General features: G+C 41.1%; 1 protein-coding gene across 1 annotated transcript in view; it reads left to right on the plus strand.

Moving 5' to 3' along the window:
- Nucleotides 1–18,435, plus strand: part of tbx15 (T-box transcription factor 15) — a 48,946-nt gene extending 30,511 nt beyond the window's left edge. Inside the window, exons 5-8 of the mRNA XM_044131739.1 lie at nucleotides 5,624–5,791; nucleotides 6,054–6,118; nucleotides 13,857–13,954; nucleotides 16,950–18,435. Coding sequence (XP_043987674.1) covers nucleotides 5,624–5,791; nucleotides 6,054–6,118; nucleotides 13,857–13,954; nucleotides 16,950–17,794 — 1,176 coding nt within the window. The 3' untranslated portion in view covers nucleotides 17,795–18,435. The remainder of the gene's footprint in view (nucleotides 1–5,623; nucleotides 5,792–6,053; nucleotides 6,119–13,856; nucleotides 13,955–16,949) is intronic.
- Nucleotides 18,436–20,077: the final 1,642 nt, after the last annotated feature.

The following is a 20,077-nucleotide window of genomic DNA, read 5'->3' on the forward strand; positions in this document are numbered from 1 at the left end:
GAGCCTGTAGTGTGAGTCAGCAAAGTTTCTGGAGAAGTGCTGAGTCACTGTTTGTCAAATGAACGTGGAACTGGACGTAAAGTTTGACACGGTCTCCAAAACTTCACAAATATTTCAAAAAGTTTTGTTTCTGTCTAAATAAAAAATGAATAATAATCTGCTTGGCAGCGTTGCTGACACTTTGGAAGATTGCGACTATGTAATAATAAAATTTAGTGGGGACCCAGAAATTAAGCCTTCATTCCAAAAAAAAAAAAACAAATAAAAAAACTGAACAAAACATCTTTTTATAATTTAGTCATACAATAAACCATAAGAAAAAAAAAGTTTGCGCAACGTCAAAGTGGATTAAGTGTGTGTAAATTGGCCAGAGATAAAAAATTGATAAATGTTTATCTACAACTGGAAAAATTAAAATTACTTCTTAGAGTGACAATGGTGAACCAAATAAAAAATAAACAGAAGGTTTTTGATTTAAAATGTTTATTTACAAGCAGAAAACGCAGTCCCTGAATGCACCGCTCGCCCTCTTGGCTGTCGCTCTCTCTATCGCGTACTTCCTGCCTCTCTGCTGTATGGGAAAATCTAATAAAACCCTGGAGCAGGCAAGACTATAACCGAAATCTTTTTGTATTTTTCCATTTTTCCTTTTGTTGCTTTCTTTTGTTCTTTATGGTTAATGGTGCGTTGCATTGTAACATATCTGGGCTGTTGTGTGAGACTGTTTCAAACGGCACAGTAAATATTTCTGAAAGTCCGCTTTGAACATCTGCCCGTCGCGGCCCACCTCCCCCCCCTCTGCCCCCCCACAGCCCTGAAAATCATGTAATTGGCCTGAAAGCGATGCAACTTTCTTTCTGTTCCTCTGCAGTTATGAAATGCGGGGCATGCTCTGTTCTTTCGTTTCGCGACTCGCCCGTCTCTGCTGAACTCAAACCGACCGGTTCATCTGCGCTCTGTAATTTATTCATCCTTTAAGGTCGTTATTAAGCTGCTTTTGACGCCGATCTGTGATATGAACACGCGCGGTTGTCGATTCAACCCCTCCCTCCCCCCCGGTGCCCCTGGGAGGCGACTGAAGGGGATTATCTCCGCCGAAAATGAAAACATCTCTTCTTAACTTAATTCAATTTGAACAACTGTCAGCCTTTTGTCCCCTGGCTGCTCCCTGAGTCATTTCGTTGGAGTTAAGAGGTCGGGTCATCTGCATTTAATTCGTGTCACCTCATTTAATGAGCTGCTTTCTAGTTTTGACCGGCCTTTTTGTCTTTGAAAATGTCTTTTTCTCCTGGAGAAAAACCAGATGTCTAAATACTTCAGTTAAGTCTTATTTAGATAGTGACGATTCACAACAAATGAGGTCTCAAGGCACTTTACAGAAAAACATGATTTATATATTAAAATGGATCCTAGCTATAAAACAGTACATTAATCTCAATGGTTGCCCAGAGTAGTTTAGAAAGTTTCTGTCTAATGAAACTAGAGATGCACTAGTCTGATGTTAATATCTATGTTGTTCCTGAGATTGAAGAAATTTCTTTGCTTTATTAATTATTTTTACATTATAATTATAATTCCTCATTTCACTTTCTGAAACCTTTGCAGCTTTTTTTTTTCTTTTTTACATTTGACCAAAGTAGTTAATTTAAAAAAAAAAGTTATACTCTTAATTTTACTGACTGAACAAATTAAAGTTGTGTTGTTTTTACATGTTAGGTGCAGAGTTATGAAATAAATTTGCAATTCAGTATATTTATGTCTGTGTTAATTTTTTTTTTAAGTCATTCAGTGATGTTTTTCTGTATTGGTATCGGCCGATACTGAACCTCAGATATCGGTATCGGAAGTGGGGGAAAAAAAGGATCGATACGACTCCAATAATATTCCTAGCTTTTTATTTTCCCACGTTTTATAATGTTACAGACACAATCTTCTATGTATTTTATTGGGATTTAATTTTTTTTGTCAACCGCAAAAGTGACGGTTGACTAAAATGATGCAGGATGCAATTTATTTAAGTACAAATATGCACATGAGTTCTCACCGTCTTTCTGTGGACACCTCTGAAAAAAACAAATCACTTTCCATCAGGATGACAGCAACCAAACTAGAGAGCCAGACGATTGCTGCACACAAAGAGGCAGCGTCGACTAGAAAACCCAGCAGAAAATGACTTTTTTTATTTTTACCTCTTCCGGTATCTGTTGTAGTAACAATGCTAAGCTAATTGGCTGAAAAACATGTAGACTTTATAACGCGGGTTTGAAAAATGGTGAAAACGAGCCGAACCACCTGAAGTCCTTTTGTTTTCATCCTGAGCTCCTTTTTCAAACGGCCGTTTCACCGAGAGGAGACAACATGTCTTCCCCCGGTGAAAAACCAGAGTCTCTCTTTCTCTCTTTCCTTCTTTCTTCGGGTCAGAGGAGGTGGGGATAACAATTTGTGCGACGTCTACTGAGCTGGGTAAAAAGACACCACAGCTCCTCCCACGTGTTCTGATTGACGGCTGATCCAAGAGCAGAGCGTGGCGGAAAAGACCACAAAAAAAAACCCAAAAAACGAGGATGGTAGATTAAAGCGTGCACCAGACTTAATTTCTTCTTCTGTGTGTGTGTGTGTGTGTGTGATTGGGGGTCTGGAGGTGTCGTGTTTTTCATATTCGGAGGTGTTTCCTCTCACCCCTGCGGCCCCGGCGCTTTGAAATGACCCCCTCTCGTTGCGGCAGGATGAGGGAAGAACTGGGGGTGTTTGGCTCTGGGGAGGTTTTCTCACCCTCAGATTAATCAGGAGCAGACTGGGGGCCCCCAGGCGAGGCTGAGGCCGACACGGTCTGACGCCTCCGCTCTGCTGTGAAGTAATCCTCCACTGAGATTCACGACGGCGTGAAGTTTTAGTCACGTACAGCGAGCCGGCTCTGGGAGGAATGCGTGGAAAAGAAACAAGGACTTCATCGCTGCAGAAACACCAAATTTCACCAAATGTGTGTGTTGTTGTTTTTAGTTCCTAGTGCAAATATCTCAATTCACTTGGAATAAAACAAAACTGTTTTGCTAGTAACGTTTTAGAAAGATACAGGAGCTTGTTTTAAGTCAATAATGTCTAAATATTGATTAAAAAAAGCATAGATTATTTCACTTACAGCAAGACATTTTAATAAACTGCAAGTGGCAGCAGTATGTTCTTCATCAACATCAAGGAATCATTCACTTAAAACAATAATTATTAATGAAAAGTCCCTTACAAGTTTGTTTCGTCTTATTTCAAGTTTACCAAGAACATATTTGTACTAGAAACTAGAAAAAAAAGTATTTTGTTTCTTTCCAGTGTAAATTTCAAAAACTTATATTTTAGATAAATGAAAACCAATAATAATATCAAAGAAAACTGCCCAGAGCAAATAAAGAAATGTCAGTTTTGAAATGATAATTTCATTAAGTTATCCCGTTCACATGAAAAGTAAAAGCCTTCAAAAGATAATAATGAACAAATGGAAACATAAATCCACTCTTTTTTTCCCTTATTGTCTTAATTTCACCTTATTGTCACAGCGATAGACTCGACCTTAAGAGTTTATCTGTCAGCCTTTTCAGATAAAGAGCAAAATTCATAGTTCCATCATTTACGACAATCCTTCTGTAGCGAACTTTGCCACTTCGTCACCATGTTTGACTTTAAGTATGTTTAGATGTTCATTTTTCTAAAATGTTGTTTTAGCTCAGAGAAAGCCCAGGAATTTAGCGTTGACCATGAACCTGATCGTAGTGTCAACAAATATCAAATTTCAGCACATTGTGACCTACAAACATGTCCAGGACTAGACGACCGATTGTCCCAACAGCGATCTGAAGTCACTTCTTGCCTTTGGTTTTACCAGACTCGATTATCGCAGCCCTGTTTTCACTGGACAAATAACAACAAGACGGCTTCCACTTCTTTAAAATGCTGCTGCGAGAGTCCTTACTAAAACAAAAGCCGATCAGCGTACCAGTCCGGTTCTGAAACCGAACAGAGTTCAGAGCCTCACTAATGGGTCTTGCACTCGTAAAAGGCTGGACTAGGTGTCTGATCCGACCGTCTTCGACGCTATAAACCGTTGAGAGCGCTAAAATCATCTGAATCAAACCTACCAGCCACTCCAAGAGCCAGAACGAAGCAGCCTTCAGGCTTTTATGCACCAAAAATTTGGAATAAGCTCTCTGTACTCTGCAGGAATGCTCCCACCCTGAGCTCTTTTAAAACGAGGTTAAAAACCTTTTCATTTGCTGTTGCCTACTCTAAACCAAGTTGGGGTTTTTTCCTCCCCTAAACTTCATTTTTAATTCTGTCGTATCAACGAAAATGACTTTGATTTTGCCTTGGGGCGAAAGGAGTTATATAAATAACCTCGCCTTGCCGGACTCCAGATGTAATAGGATGTCTCATAAATCCACAGAATATTTTTTCCGGGAGTCTTGAGGATCATCAAGACGTCTTTTTACCCCCCCTCTTTTTTTGTTTTGCAGTGGTTTTGATCTCCATGGATGCCATTTTTGCCCTTTCTCTTTCATACTGTTGAATCATGAACTTTGACCTCAGCAGAGCGCAGATATGCCTGCAGGGCGTTGATGGTCTTTATGACCCGCTGGGTGAGTCATCGATGCTCCTCCTCTGTTTGGGGGACGACGGCTCGCTCTCTGGTTCTTGTCAATGACTTTGTAGGTCTCACTTAAAATGTTCCACTGGTGTCAGTTTTGTAATTGCGCTGTTTCCTGTTAAACAAGAAGTCACGTGTGAATAAGTTTGTTCACGCGATAAATCATTTAAAAACACAGACATTTCATTTTTGGAAAACAAACCAAATTAGAGTAAAAAATAAAAACCTAATCGTCCTAACAACAAAACCTTTTTTTGAAAAATGTGTTTTTTCAAAATTGGCGTGTTTCCATCAGGCGAATGGTTTCACTTTACAATAAGACTTCCCTTTCAGATTTCTAATAAATAGTTCATAGATATGTTATTAATTCATCTTTATGAGTCATAAATAACTGCTAATTATGCATAAAGATGGAGAAGGAGACTATATGCTAAAAAACAGATTTGGCTCGCTAGTTAGCAAAAGAAACAGTAGATTTTGTCTCCTTCTTACCCTTAATTAATGCATAATAAAGAGTTATTCATGATTTATAAAGTGCTGAGATGAATTAATAACATATCTATGAACTATTTATTAACCAGCTATAATCGGAGCACCAAGCAAAGTTATTTTTGAAATGTCAAGTTGTTCAATCATATGTTCAATGGAAACTAATCACCGTTTCTAATCTGTTAAGTTTTTTATTAGATGTGGCCTTGATTATTTATTTACTTTTTATCCTGTTGGAGGTGTTCAGCCTACTTCATGTGGTCGGACTGGTCCTGTCCAAGTATTGAATAAACAAATCTTCTGGAATTGATTAATCAATACGTTTGATTAAGCACAATTCTTCAGACGATTACTTTGAGGTTCCTCTGTTGATCTGAAGCGTTTAAATGTGACAAAAGTGAACAAAGTTTTTAGGATTCCTTCCAACATGGAAAACAGTCCCAGCTGTAAACCCCCTTATAGTTTATTTCTTTATATATTCATAGAGATATTTGCTTTCAGATCATCCTTCACTCCATGCACAAGTATCAGCCTCGGGTTCACATCATCAGGAAGGACTTCAGCAGTGAGCTGTCTGCTAACAAACCAGTGCCGAGCGGGGAGGGCGTTAAAACCTTCAGCTTCTCCGAAACCGTCTTTACGACCGTCACCGCCTACCAGAACCAGCAGGTACGCAGCCCCATTTTGTTTCTCTCTGTCAGAAAATTTGTTTTGTTGCCAAGCATATTTTAAGAATTTGTAAAAAAAATAAAGAAAGTTGTGTGTTCACAGAGGGGGAATTTACTCTTCAGTTTTATGGATTTTAGGGTTTTTTTTGGTCACACATCGAATAAGATGTCGCGTCTTGCGGGGGTAAAAAAAGCCTTTTGTGTGAGTTAATTTTGAGCTTCATCAATTTCAGAATACCTTGTCCTGTCTGCCGTTTTGACAGATCACCAGACTAAAGATTGATCGCAACCCCTTTGCCAAAGGATTCCGGGACTCGGGCCGAAACAGGTACAGAATAAATCCTGTCGGGAGTGCTCTGTTTAACTCTTTGCATCTGTTTCCATCCATCAACTTAACCTATTCATTGTTTCAAAGGTTTTAACGTTATGTTCCGAAAAAATATGTATAATCTTCACTTCTCGGCCAGAGAAGTGCTCTTGTGAGGAATGCGTCCGGTTAGGAAAACCTGCCTTTTATTCCCAACAAAAAGCTGTTTTCTTTAATCTCTCCATGAGGTTCTGTTGCTTAAACCCAAACCACATCTTGTGTTCTTGCGCTGCCCTCTAAATCGCCGAGATCCACAGCAAATGAAACAACAGTGGGAACAAAAGAATCACTGGCTTTCTCCAAAGAACATTGTGTGATCGCTACCAACATTGTTCAACTTGTTTTTGTCAGTAACATATGTTGTCAGTCACTAGATAATATATTTTCAGGGACATTTTTTTTTCCTTTCCTCTTTTTTACGACAAGAAGTTTCACAACACCGTGACGACTTTCTGATATTAATCAGAATTGCTTTTTTAATCAAAGCAGACAGATGTATGTGTGCAGTATTGTGTGTTTTCCAGGCATACAGTGCCATTTTACAGTACAGTAAAGTAACTATATTACCTTCAGTTGTTATAAAATTGCCATATGTGTCAAATATGACTTAAAAGAAATTTGCCTAAGTAATTTAATACCTTGAAATTGGGCCTCTGTCTCTTTAAGAAGCTCCTGCTCTCTCTGAAACTCCGCCTTTAGGAAGTCATCACAACATGGCTCCTCTATTAACCCTTTAACAACATTTTTACCAGCGTTTTATGAAGAAGAAGCTCCTATAATGAGCTCAGCAGATGCTCAGCTCCACCAGGTGTTTGCTAATTGTTGCTGGCTAGTCTGAAGGAACCGAGTGGAGGAGCCACAGGGGAGGGATACCGTTTCGAAGCTCAGAAACTTGGAAACTGCATCTCCAAGGAGGAGCTTCATCCTCCAAGGCGGAGCTAGGTCCAACCAGGCTTTTGCATAGCTGAATGGTTGCCACGGAGATTAAAGAATCTCTCAAACATGCGTCAAAGAATAACATTATAACAAGATGTAAAGCTCAAAGAGGTTGATTTTTAATAATACTAGCTCTTCAATAATTTACAGATTAGGGATTAGATTGGGGAGATTTGTTAATATTTATATGAAAAACAGAGGCATTAAGTGGTGTATCCACAATAATCTTCCTGGATGAAACACAAATATTCAGTTTGGCTGCCTGGCTTTTAAGTAAAAAAACAAAATTGTCATTGATTTAAACGCACAGTGTGTTAATGAGAGTAAAGCTGCCTTACTCTTCTATCAAGTTCAACTTTCTCAATGTCTCACAGAGATTTATTGGCTTCTCTGAATATGAAAGGCCAGTGCAAACATGACGACAGTTCAAGACTTCATAGCACTGTAACAACCTCCAGAGCCCTGGGTTGTTTTGATAGGGACGTACAGATGAGATTTTTCAATATAATAATTATAATATAGATTTTATTTAGGATGTTTTTTATGTCTTGAGAACTCAAAGGACTGCAAAGGTCTAAAACAACAACAAAAAAAACAAGAATAAATATTATTTCCATCTGCCAAGACAAGTTAGGGATTTCCGACCAGTGTGAAATAATCCATTCTTGTAATATAAATGCAATAAAATGTGTTTTTACTGAATTTTCATCAAGGATCTCAGCAGTACATAAAAAGGTAAGCGCTTCAACAAGCAGCGCATAAGGTCACAATGAGGTCACAGAAGCAACAGGTCGTCTCTAAAGTTAGTCTTTGGTAAAAATCTGCAGATTTATTCATGTTGATGGAATCAAAAGAGATAAAAAGAATGTCAAATGATTTTCTATTCAAAAACTCACTTTAACCTCCTTCTAACATATCTTTTTGTTTTGCTCCTGTGAGGTGGCCTCAAGTTGATGTACTTAGCTAGAAATGTATTTTATGCTGCTTGCCTCTCCTCTCTTTCTGACACTTTGATTTGATCAATTTTTTTTGTATTGCAACGTCTAAATGCAATTTTCTGTCTTTGCTTGACTCCAAAAACTGAAAATAGATTTTTAAAAAGGGGACGCGCACCTAATGGTGGATGGAAGAGCAAAGTCTACCATCGTTATGGTGTTACTCAGAGAAGAAATATCGCTTTTTCCTGGTGATCATTAAGGTTATGGCTTGTGGTTCAGCTCTGGCACACGGCACACCCGTTCCAGAGTATGACCACCTGGGTCTGCTGGTCCGTCTACTTCGGCGTTTAACCGTAAATTCCTGCCCGGTTGTAAAAACCCTTTATTCATAGAAACCATAAATAAACCCAAACACTTTCAGAGCAAAACATTTGGTTATAAAATGCTTCTGGAAACAATGGCTTTGTGTGACAGAATGTTCCCTCCCTTTCACCTCGACTAGTCTAGACTTTTTTTAGTTTAATTTAATTATTTTTTTATTTTTCTGACCTGCAAATCACCACATCAGCAGGGTTATTAACACCGTCTGGACTCCTCAGACGTCGTACGAAGCGCCTAGTGAGTCGGGCGTTACATGTTCTGAAGGAACAAATCAGTACAATAAAAGTTTTTTTTCACTTTATTTTGCCTGAGCAAAATAAACAATGTTACTGGAGATAGATGTTGTCCTCCGCTACCTCTTCCTTCCTTCCTTCCGGTCTCTTTTCTTTTGAGTCGCGGCGTCTTCCGTCAGGTCTTTGAATCCCGATGAGTATCAGCGTGATGGAGGAGGAAGGGAATGAGAGGGACGGTAAACCCGGCAGACCCGCCTCACATGAAAGCAGCCTCTCTTCATCTGGTCCGCATTATTAAGCGCACAGATATTTGAGACATCTTTTTTCATTTTTCAAACAATAGACCGTTTGATTTACGAACTGGCATCGGAGTTTTATTGCAGGGGAAGCAACAGATGAAAAGATAACAGAAAGTGAGATATTGGTCTGTGGAGAGAAGCGAGGGAAAATGAATTTGTCCTCACGTGCGGCTTCGGATTCCATCTGTCGCTCACCGCTCTGCTTCTGCTAACCCTCCTTCAACCCTCTGCCGGTCTTCAGAGACCGAGTCATTTAGACCCAACAGGGTTTTTGTTGTTTTTTTATGGTCAGGCGGGTTGCACTGACATTTGTCGCACTCTTCCTGTGCGTCACGCTAACACAGAGGGAGGGTTGAAAACCCTCTGAATGCTTCATTCTCTCTCTTTAACTTTAATCAGTGAAAATTACACATATGCACTGCTAATATTTACAATATTATCAATATTTGATATATATTTACAATATATCAAACGTAGACCTCAGAGAAAGTTTGATGAGTAACGTTTTGTCTAATGCAGAAAACTTTCAATTCCTTCCTCTGAAGAGCTGCAACAATCAAAGTTGTTTTAGAAACCGTCGATCTGCTAATGCCGATTCTACCCGATCCCGGTTTATTTTTAGAAGCTGGGAACAGATAAAACATCACATCCAACGGGCTGGACGAAGGACAACTACAGGTTTCCGCCAGTGAACCCAACACACGGGATGCGACAACGACAGCAGCGACAGAAGTTTAACCTTTTTCGACTTTCTTGTGTCACGTAGCTAGGCGCGTGTGCACGTCTACGTCTACGCTGGTCGCTAAGCTGGATGAGGGCAATTGGCTTTTGGCCTCACAAGTTCTGCAGGAAATAAAGGCAGAGGAAGTGACGTCGCCTCCCGTGTGTGGAGCCCTTAATCTGGGTTTATTGGCGACTCAGTGAACGGGTGTGCGCCAAATGCGATGTGTTAGCCCATCCACGTTGGCCTGGCACATCTGGTTGTGTACCTCTGAATATTTGTAATTTGGCGCGGATCATTTTCAGGTAACACCACACCGACGTACACGTCCAGCCTAACCGCCACACAACTTGCTCAGCTCGCAAACGCTCAACGCAAACTTTCACAAGCACGATCCTAACTCAGCCTTCAAGAGAGCATTTGCTCTAAAATATGACTTTTATAACCTTTAAACAAACACAAAATGATTTAAAGTTGACATCCTCATGCTGCTTTTGCGTATTCCACTGGCAATTAGCTCAGTTAGCACAGCTAGCATTGCTTAAACAGCCGACCTTCTGCTCACATCTGGATGTAGAGCTTTTTACGATAACATTGGGATTTCTAAAAGGTTACTAACATTTAATTTAATGGTTCATTAAATGCTGTCCATCTTAGTTCCTGTATTCCTCCCAGCCTTCCTGTTATAATTTTTAAGTTTTGCTCTCTAGCGTCTATGAAGTACAAACGTGTCACAACATGGTCAACAAATAATTCCCTATTAAGTAGCTTCTTACCTCAGTTTGCCTTCATTTTAAAACACTTAACGAATGGCTAAGTTTGAGTCTTAGGAAGGTGCATTCACTGACCAGAAAATATTTGGTTTTATCATTTTGGGACTGAAAAGTCTTGGATTCTGGGAAATCTCCCGCTCTGCTCTTTATTTTGGATTTGTCTATTATTTTTTTTTTATTAACTTATTCCAGATTTGAGTCACATTTGAACAAATACTTAGGTTTTGTTTTATATAGCCTACATAGTTTATATAACACCAAGTAGTGTTGTACCAGCGGTTATGTTTTATTGTAAGAGAAAAAGAAACAAGAAAAGGGGGACAATGGTCCAAAGCGCACATAAAAACCTGGTTCTGGAAGACTAATAGTCAACTTTCTGCAAGGCCCTCCAAAAACCCAGACCTCAACTGTACTCAATATTTGAAGGCCGCGCGTAAAAGCCCAGTCCATGGCCGGAAACCAGCCGATTTTAAACGGACTTTACCGCTCGTTCCAAAAAGAGCGGTAAAACATCCTGCCAGGCTAAGCCCAGTTCTGCCTGTTCTTTCTAAGGAAAATGTTTTTTTTTTTTAGATCTAAATATATATGTTCTTTTTAAATACAACGACCTCGCAAAGAAGAAAATATCAGAGTTGAAGGCAGCAACGTTTTATTTGGAAAAAGAGAAGTCAAGCATTAAAAAAAGAAAAATAAAAGACCCCCGCTGTGACGTGCTTCGTTATTTCAGCCACTTTTAAACTTTAAGGAGCTAATATTAGAATCGGATATGGATTGCATAAACAGTCGTCGGAAAAACGCAATTATTGTGCACGTGTTTACACTGCAGGAGCTAAAAGAACAGCGCAGCTACTTTGCAATGGAACTTTACCGTTTCCTGCATCCAGTGGAAAATCCATATTAATGAAAAGGGCAAACCTCCACAGCCAATTATCACATTAAGCACCAGCTTTTTAAAAATATATATATTCTGAATTACCTGCTACATCCCAATATAGATCCAAGCTGGGCCCGGCGGTAACTGGTGGAGGTGTCTTTCGCCTGGTGTTTTGGTGAGGCGGCTTTACGGCCTGCCAGGAGGACACAGCTCATTTATTGTGTTTTGGTCCCACCGCAGTCGGGGCGCATGAATGATCGCAGTCAGATTAGCGAGGCGCACTAACGAGCCGCCTTGCTCTGGGAGTTAGCAGGCCTAAAATAACAGCGGCGGGCGCTGGCTCCCCCTCAGCCCCGGCAGTGGGCCGGAGCCGTGAGCGCGGGGAGGTAAATCAAGCCGGACAGAGAAGCTTGTGCAGATTCAAGGAGAAACGTCACCTCGGATTTATGTGCGCAGTAAAAGAAAGCAAAAAAAAACTTCCTCCTTTTTTAACGGCCCTGGGTTCCTCCAAGCAGACGTCGGCTTCTCCTTGCCTCCCTGTCGCTCTGGGTCTGACGGTTTTCGGACTCGGACAGCTGCCTCCGACCTCGCTGCCTCTCCTGTCGTTCAGGCAGAATCCTTCGCTCTCCGTCTTCTTCAAAACTCGTTTGCCGCTTTGATTACCTGTTAAAGCTTTCCAGACTCCCCACGTTTGTTTCTAACCCGGACTTGAAATTAATTACGACGCCATTTAAGATATAATCTTTTGACATAGAGTCAATATTAACCGTCTCACTGTGCGTATCACTAATACTTAAACAACAAACTTAAAATAAAATCACTTCGGATCAGTGAATGTAAATCCTTTTTATGAGTTCAAATTTTGCTGGACGATAAATCGTCCCAGAAGTTATCATGATAAACGATAATTTTGTTGTTTTGATACTGTTTTCAAGTGATATGATAATAATGCAAGGACACATTCTCAAACATCTATAAGCTTTACATTCTAATGAGCGCTTAACACTGGAGCTAGAAGACTTTTTAAATATCCAAAATAAGTAAACAAAATAGCAGAAACAGGAAATAAAATCAATTATGAATTATCACTTTTGTCGTCCAGTTTTTGATAGAAAAGAGAGGAAATAGAAAAACAATAAATCATGCAAAAATAGAAATTATTCAGCTCGTTGTATCTGATTTCACAATTAATTAGTTTGACAGGCCAAGGAGATGCTAGGAAGATATTTACTGAGAAGTGTGTAGTTATTTCCATTATTTCACTTTTCCTAATCACACAGGCAAAAACTCGGTGAGTCTCATCCTACTGATACACGCTCTGTATTCACAGAGTTACTGACAACTGTTTGTGCAGTTATTGCAAAGTTTTTACTCCTTTTAAATAACACTTCTTCTAGCATTTGCACATATCTGCTGTTGTGCAGTTTTTATTCTTGTAAAAAGTCTGTCTTTTAATGCTCAAATGAATACAAACGCACATTTTGAACATTTGCAATTAGTGGCGCATTCTTTTGGACCGGAGTCGCTATTTCTCAATAGCTGTGATGTGGTTATGTTGACATTTCCCCTGCTGCACAGTGTTTTCATTAGTTATAAATAAAATAATGGGATTTAAACTGAGCAGAAGTCAGAAGTCTTCTTCCAATCTTTCAATAAGACATGATTATCAAGTGATATTTTCAAATTTCCTGTCAACTTTAAACATTTTTAAACTCAAAAACACGACAGGCGGCCGGATGACTGACTGCAGCGCCCAACCACCGGGGTTAGCAGGTTTTCTGGAGGAAACCTTACCAACACATTGATTAAATTAGAATACTAGTGAAAAGTCCATTTATTTCAGGAACTTTATCACTAAGTGAAGCACATTTTATAAATTAACTACACACAGACAAAAGCTTGAAAGCCTTCCTGTTAATTCTGATGATTTTTCCACAGTTGCGGTTAATGAAAAAAATGACAGAATATTTACACCAAACAAATAAAAGAATAACATTTGTTAACACAGAAATGTAACCTTCATGAAAAACATGTGTAACAGTTGACAATTACAAAACAGAAGACATTAAATCCTGTCCAATGCCATCATCAAAATCATCATGAATAATTATAACCAGATATGTAATGACCAATGTTCCAGTTATTTTGCACCAGAGGCGAACAGGCGGGACTTCAGCCTTGATTGAAAGTGTTCAGTGTTTCACATTTATTGAATATGGCTGCATCCTTCTCACAGGACCTCACTTCAGAAGTGTCAAACTTTTCCTTTATGACATCAGGACGTCAAAGCACTAGAGTAACTTTGCTGAAAGTGAGAAATACCAATGAGATCTCATCAAAAACCTTTTATTTTGAAAGAACACAGGCACAAAAAAACTCACCAGGAAGGAAGACAGACACCTATAAAGGTAGAAACAAAGTAAAAGACTCACAAAGCAGTGAAACGTTGAACCGAATCCCAGCACGTCGCCACTTGACGTCACGTTTTTGTAGTTTCATACGTCTGACTGGAAGCGTCTCTCTTTCTCTCTCTCTCTGTTTCAGAACCGGCCTGGAGGCCATCATGGAGACGTACGCTTTCTGGAGACCTCCTGTGAGGACCCTCACGTTTGAGGATTTCACCAACATGCAGAAGCAGCAAGGTACGCTAATCTACGTTCTCTTTCCGAGAGAAAATCCTCTGGAAAATAATCTGTCAGCTAAATCCAGTCAGTCAGCTTTTAATTTTGTTGGCGAACCTCTTGGTGGGATTTCATCTGCTCCAGAGAACCAGATGGGAGCACGCTGGCATCTCTAACAGAGTAAATTTAATTTATTGTGAAGGTCAGAAATCCATGAGGTAACTCATTTCACTGTGAGTCATTATATTTGTGTTTCCCTCAAACTGGCCAACAAACAAAATATTTGACGCAGAGAACGAGCTGGAGAAATTCTACAATTTTGAACAAGCCGTAAAACTGAATTTTGCTTTCTTAAAGCTTGCCATCCTGGGATTTCAAGTGAACTAAGATGTTTGCACTAGAAGCTAGAGTAAAAAATACTTGGTAAGATTTTGACAAACTTAACAGAACTGCTGCTCCGCGCAGATTTCTGCCTTCAGAAGTCACCTAATTAGTCACATCGCTAGTCTTTGATTCCCTTCCACCTATTCCTGTCGCAATAAACAATAAATCAATTAATCAATTAATCGCGTGATAAATTAAAACAAGCTCAATCATTTTCAATTGCACGATTTATCGTTTTTCTCTTTCTACCAAAAACTGGATGACAAGAACCTTCAGTCGACTGGTCGCTTTTTTTAAAGGACAATTTGGTTTACAGAGCCATCATAATTCATTTTATTTGCTATTTCTGTTATTTTGTTTATTTATTATGGATATTTAAAATGTCTTCCAGGTCCAATGTTTAAATGTTCATTAGAATTTAAAGTTTATTGATCTTTGAGAGTGTGTCCTGGCATTATTATGCCGTTTCCAATATATTACCTGAAGATGGTTTTGATATGGCGATAACTTCCAGGACAATTTATCACCCAGCAGAATTTCTTATGGTGACTAGACCTTGTTTGGCTGAAGTCACAAATGCATAATTTCCAAACTTTTATTAGTAAAAAAATAAAAATGAAAATGAAAAAGTTGAAAAACAATTTTTAATTTTTTTTAAATAAATAGCCTACTTTGTTGGCCTATCACAGCATTTCAACACAATACACTGAAGGTTACGACTGTAACATGAAGTAAAAATCAGCTTTACTTTACCTTATGCGTGTATTTCATCTATTTCTACACAACTGCTTGATTTTTGTGATCCGTTTGGGTTACAGAGCAGCGTGTGAAGCACGAGGTGCGTCGCCATCCAGACGTGAACTTTTCCCTGCATTTTTCCACCCCTGCTCTCGTGTATCACCGCACACTGCATCAGCCATGCCTGTCCTTCACTTGAGCTTGGCCATGCGCCACTTTTCTGGCGGGTCCGCCGCGTCTGCTGAACTTTTCACATTGCGCTCAGGCCTCCGGTACGAAACCATTACCCTGCTGGCTCTGGACCGCTCGGAGTCACCGTCAGTACTGCGCTCTCTCTCCCCCTCCGGTGTCGCCCGAAGCCAGGCTTTAGTAATGGCTCATTTCAGAGACCTCTCCGCTGTGGAATAGCTTTCTTTTTTCTCCTTTCTGTGTAAATTTCCACCAGAGGTCAGTATGACGTGATGCTGACATGTGTTTGTCATCCTAAAACTCCTCTGCAGTAATTAAGATTTAATTAATCTTTTTACGGACCCCGTTTTTCTTTTACTTTTGATTTTTGGCATAAAGGGCCGTATCTGTGTGCGCACGCGCTGCTTTCACATCCTCCTCGCGCCTCCTTGAAGCACCTTGAATCCCGCTAACCGGGGGAAAACATGACATCACCACGCTATGGTTCTCTCTTGGCCGAGCGGCGCTGGCCGTATTATCGAAGGCATATGGTGCAAAATCACGAGAATCCCGGGCCAAGCAAGTCCTGGACCATTTAGCCGTGGCTCTCCTCCTCGTTCTGGTTTCAAGCTGAATTTCTCCGACAGCAGCAGCAGCAGCGGGAACTGCTGCCAGAGTCTCATTAATCGAAAAGTATGTGATTGATATCCCACAGCTATTGTTTCACTCCGAGAGGGCTGACTTGTGGTTATCGTCTGCTTCAACAACGTTGAGCTTTATGTGCGTCTTATGTGTGTGTGTGTGCGTGTGCGTGTGTGTGTGTGTGCAGAGCGGCCATGTTGACCAGCCAAGTGTTTTACGGTCCCGCGCGCGATGTGGTGTCACGGACAGCTTGAGAGAGTTTAAAAAAAGGAGAAAGAATTAGAGTGGTGTGTGTATTTAACTGGCCGGAGGGAGAGCCAGAGTTTTGTATCATCTGATCCAGTGCAGGTGTCCAACCTGGACAAGTTACTCCCTGCTAACAATCCCTTTGAACCAGGGATGTCCTGATCGGAATGTTTTATTCTTATTTTTTTGTGCCTCCAGTTCTGATAGGAGTTAATTTAGATTAGCAACCTGCTGATGAATATGGAGAATAAAAACTGTGACTTTAGTGTTTTGCAGTTTCTTGTACGTTTGTTCCAGATTTGTGGTGCATAGAAGCTGAATGCCACTTCTCCATGTTTGGTTCTGGTTCTGGTGGATACAGAGCAGAACCAGTTAATGATTTTTCTTCACCTTGGATTTTAAGATGGATATTTTTATTTATTATTTGTTCATGGTGTACAAACCATTTTTACTGACATTGACCGTCTAACTGGACCTTCATGCTAACTTCTCCTCAAATCCCTCTTGAATACCGTGGAATAAATCTGCAGGGTTTCCCCTAGAAAACTTTCAAAGCCCAGTGCTTGGGTCGCTAGGGAAGTCATCCATCTAGCCAGCCACCATGTTTATGAGTTAAAAAATGTTTAAAGGTGACAGGAAATTTGAAATTATCACTTGATAGTTATGCGTTACTGGAGGACTGGAACATTAATGCCTAAACACCAATTATAAAGTCTTAAAAAAAAGGCAATACTTAAAAAATGCTAAAGTTAATAAACAATGCTTAGCCTGTAAAGCCGTGTGGCTCGACAGGCTTATTTCACTGGGGGAAACCCTGAATCTGTGTTTTGTTTTCCAGGTGGAAGCACTGGGACGTCTCCCACCACCTCCAGCACGGGAACACCTTCACCGTCCGGCGCGGCCCACCTCCTGTCCCCCTCCTGCTCCCCTCCCGCCTTCCACCTGGCCCCCAATACGTTCAACGTCGGCTGCAGAGAGAGCCAGCTCTGCAACCTGGGCCTCTCGGAGTACCCCGCCTGCGCCCGCAGCAACATGGCGGCTCTGCAGGGCTACGGCGGCCTGGCTGACGGCTCCTACGGCCGCCTCCAGGCGGCGGGGGGAGCCGTGGCGTCCGCCCAGCCGTCGGAATCCTTCCTGCCACAGAGGACTTCCTCCCTGATCGCCGCGGGCATGCAGGGCGGCGCCCACGGCTCCCTGGCCGGCGGCGGGAGCGGTGGAGGCGGCGGCGGTGCTGCCGGCAGCAAGATGGATGCCTACGGCGGACAGCTGGGCTCGTTCCCGGCCTCCCAGCTTCAGTACGTGATGCAGGCCGGCGGAAGCTCCGGTTCCGCCTCGTCCTCTTCGTCAGGGTCGTCTCCGTCCTCCGCCCACATGTTCGGCGGCGGCCACCACCACGTGCAGCAGGGATCTTACAACGCCTTCTCCCTCCACAACCCCTATAACCTGTACGGATACAACTTCCCCGCCTCGCCTCGCCTGGCCGCCAGCCCGGAGAAGCCCCAGGGGGGGCTGCTCTGCTCCTCGGCCCCCGCCGGCGCCTTTGCCGAGCGCCAGTACCTGCCCAACGGCGGCATGGACACGATGCACATGATCGGCAACGCGGCGGGCGGCCAGCAGGGCGGCAGCTCCTGCGACGGACGTCAGTACGGCTCATCCTCCCAGATGTCCATGCACATGGTGTGAAAACCGCGACCTCGACCTTCTCCACGTCGCTGAAACGATTTCAGGTGAAAAAAGGGAAGGAGAAAAAAAAAAAACTGCAGTTGGTGAGTGTTGGTTTAAACCAACAGCGTTCACGTTTCAGAAACACGCCTACCACTCCAAACGCAATAAACACAAAAGCAGGTACAAACTTCTATTTAATTATTTTATAGTGATCTTGACAGCAGCTCAATGTTCTTACTGTTTGAAGGCAAATTTGGAGAAGTGGAAATGGAGTAGAGAAGGAAGTCCACGTGTCACGGTGCAATAATAGAAACAGCTCCAGTGTCATCCAGAAGGTTTTTTTTTTTTTTTTTTCACTTCTAGCAGCGCTTGTGCCGTTTCGGTTGAGGGACGTCAAAGAGTTGACGGCTCTCTGTGGAGCTCGGAGGTTTTGGACAGAATGAAAGGGACAACTGGACAGCGCCAGTGAGCGGTTCACTGCTGGAGGTGGAGGACCTGGACGCGGCGGAGGCTGCTGACGGAGGAAAACAGAGCCGGTTCTTTTCGCTGTACAGTAAAATGTGAGAACAGGACTCCAACCAGACAACTTCACCCACCTGTTTTCAGCAAAAGCTAGAACTCCTCACAATGTTTCCGGGATTTATGTGATTATATATAATTATATATATATATATATATAATATATATGCATATATATATATATATATATATATATATATATATATATATATATATATATATATATAATTATATATATATATATATATATAATATATATGCATATAGTGGAAAAGGATTTGCCTCCTTGCAGATTTTTTCTTGCATTTTCCTTTTAAATTATTTTATCACTCCTAAACGTTTCAGATCATGTCAGACAAAGATAACCTGAGTAAATACAAACATTAGAATCATAAAATGACTTTGGGTGTTTCCACACCTGACAGTCCGGTAGACTCGGTTCCATTTGTTGCATTCTCAGCAGTTTGCATTCTGTCAAATGATCCAGACCCTTTGAAAAACTTGTTCCCCTCCTCGCCTGTGGGGGCGCTGCTCAAAGAATTAATGAAGGAAACGACACAAAAACTTCTAAAGAAGACACCAAGCACAACTTTGACCTTCACAGAATGTAAGTAGCATCACATTTTAGTGGTTGTAGGATTTCTTTCACATCTTCGGTGAAAAACCACGAGCCATTTCTCCTTCTAGAGCTAGACACAAGCATTTGTTTTGGTTACCCAGAATGCCCTGCGCTACAACCCGCTTCCTGCTTTTGGAGCGGTTTCCGGTTCGCTTACATCTACGTACGCGTTCAAACTGCACCAGCGTTCACTTCAACCGAACAGAGACCTCTGTTTGTTAGGGGTTTGCAACCGGTCCGATTGCGCGTTCACATCTCCCCAAATGAACCGGACTTTCTAGACAAACAAACTAGAGTTTGGAGCCTTGAACAAAACCTGTCTAACAACATGAAGCATGCCAAAGATCTGAGAAAGATACACATAGTCTCCTACTCTAAGAAACAGAATTATTGACATCCATCAGTCTGGACAGGCTTAACAAGCCTTTGGACTCCAGTAAACCAGACTGAAGGTCATCAGTCCTGTTGCGGATACTGACTCAGCCATTGGCTGCGTTTCCATTACAAGCAAGTGCAAAACCTTTCTAATGCTCTGATAATGACAAAAAGTCGCAATTTCCAATTTCCCAATTGTGGTGTTACCATTTCCCTTTTTTGGGAATTTGCAGTGTACAGTTTTCTGGGAGAGCGATGGATCCAACTCTTTCAAATGACAAACTTTTGATGAGCTTTGCAATGCACCAGAACCAGAACTTTGTGATGCACACCTGGCTTTGCTGGAGAAAGCTATGCATTGTCCAAGGTGGCCAGTTCCTAAAAATAAATATGTTGCTGATGTATGCAAACTGGTGTGACTAGTGATAGAAACAAAGTGTTTCCATTGGAGTCTTTTTCAAAATGCATTCATTTTTATATGGCCAAAAAACAACCTTATCCTACAGCAAAAATTTATCAAAAGTCATGAATTATTATTATTTTTTTTTTTTTTTCAAAATTGCAGTGTTTCCATTAAGCAAATTTATTTTCGCAATTCCAATTTGTATTCATAGATTAGTTTGTGACCTTTAGGGTGTAGGGCATTTGGAATATGCAGCAAGACAAAATCCCAAAGCTCCAAACTTACTGTATTGAAAAGGTTTTGGAGCAGTTTGGACAAAGTCTGGGCTTAAATCTAACGAACATGCTTTGGTTTGACCTTTCACTGGTTCCTCGTGTTTGAAAAC

This window comes from Gambusia affinis, linkage group LG11 (genome assembly GCF_019740435.1).
Source record: "Gambusia affinis linkage group LG11, SWU_Gaff_1.0, whole genome shotgun sequence".
NCBI classification, from domain to species: domain Eukaryota; kingdom Metazoa; phylum Chordata; class Actinopteri; order Cyprinodontiformes; family Poeciliidae; genus Gambusia; species Gambusia affinis.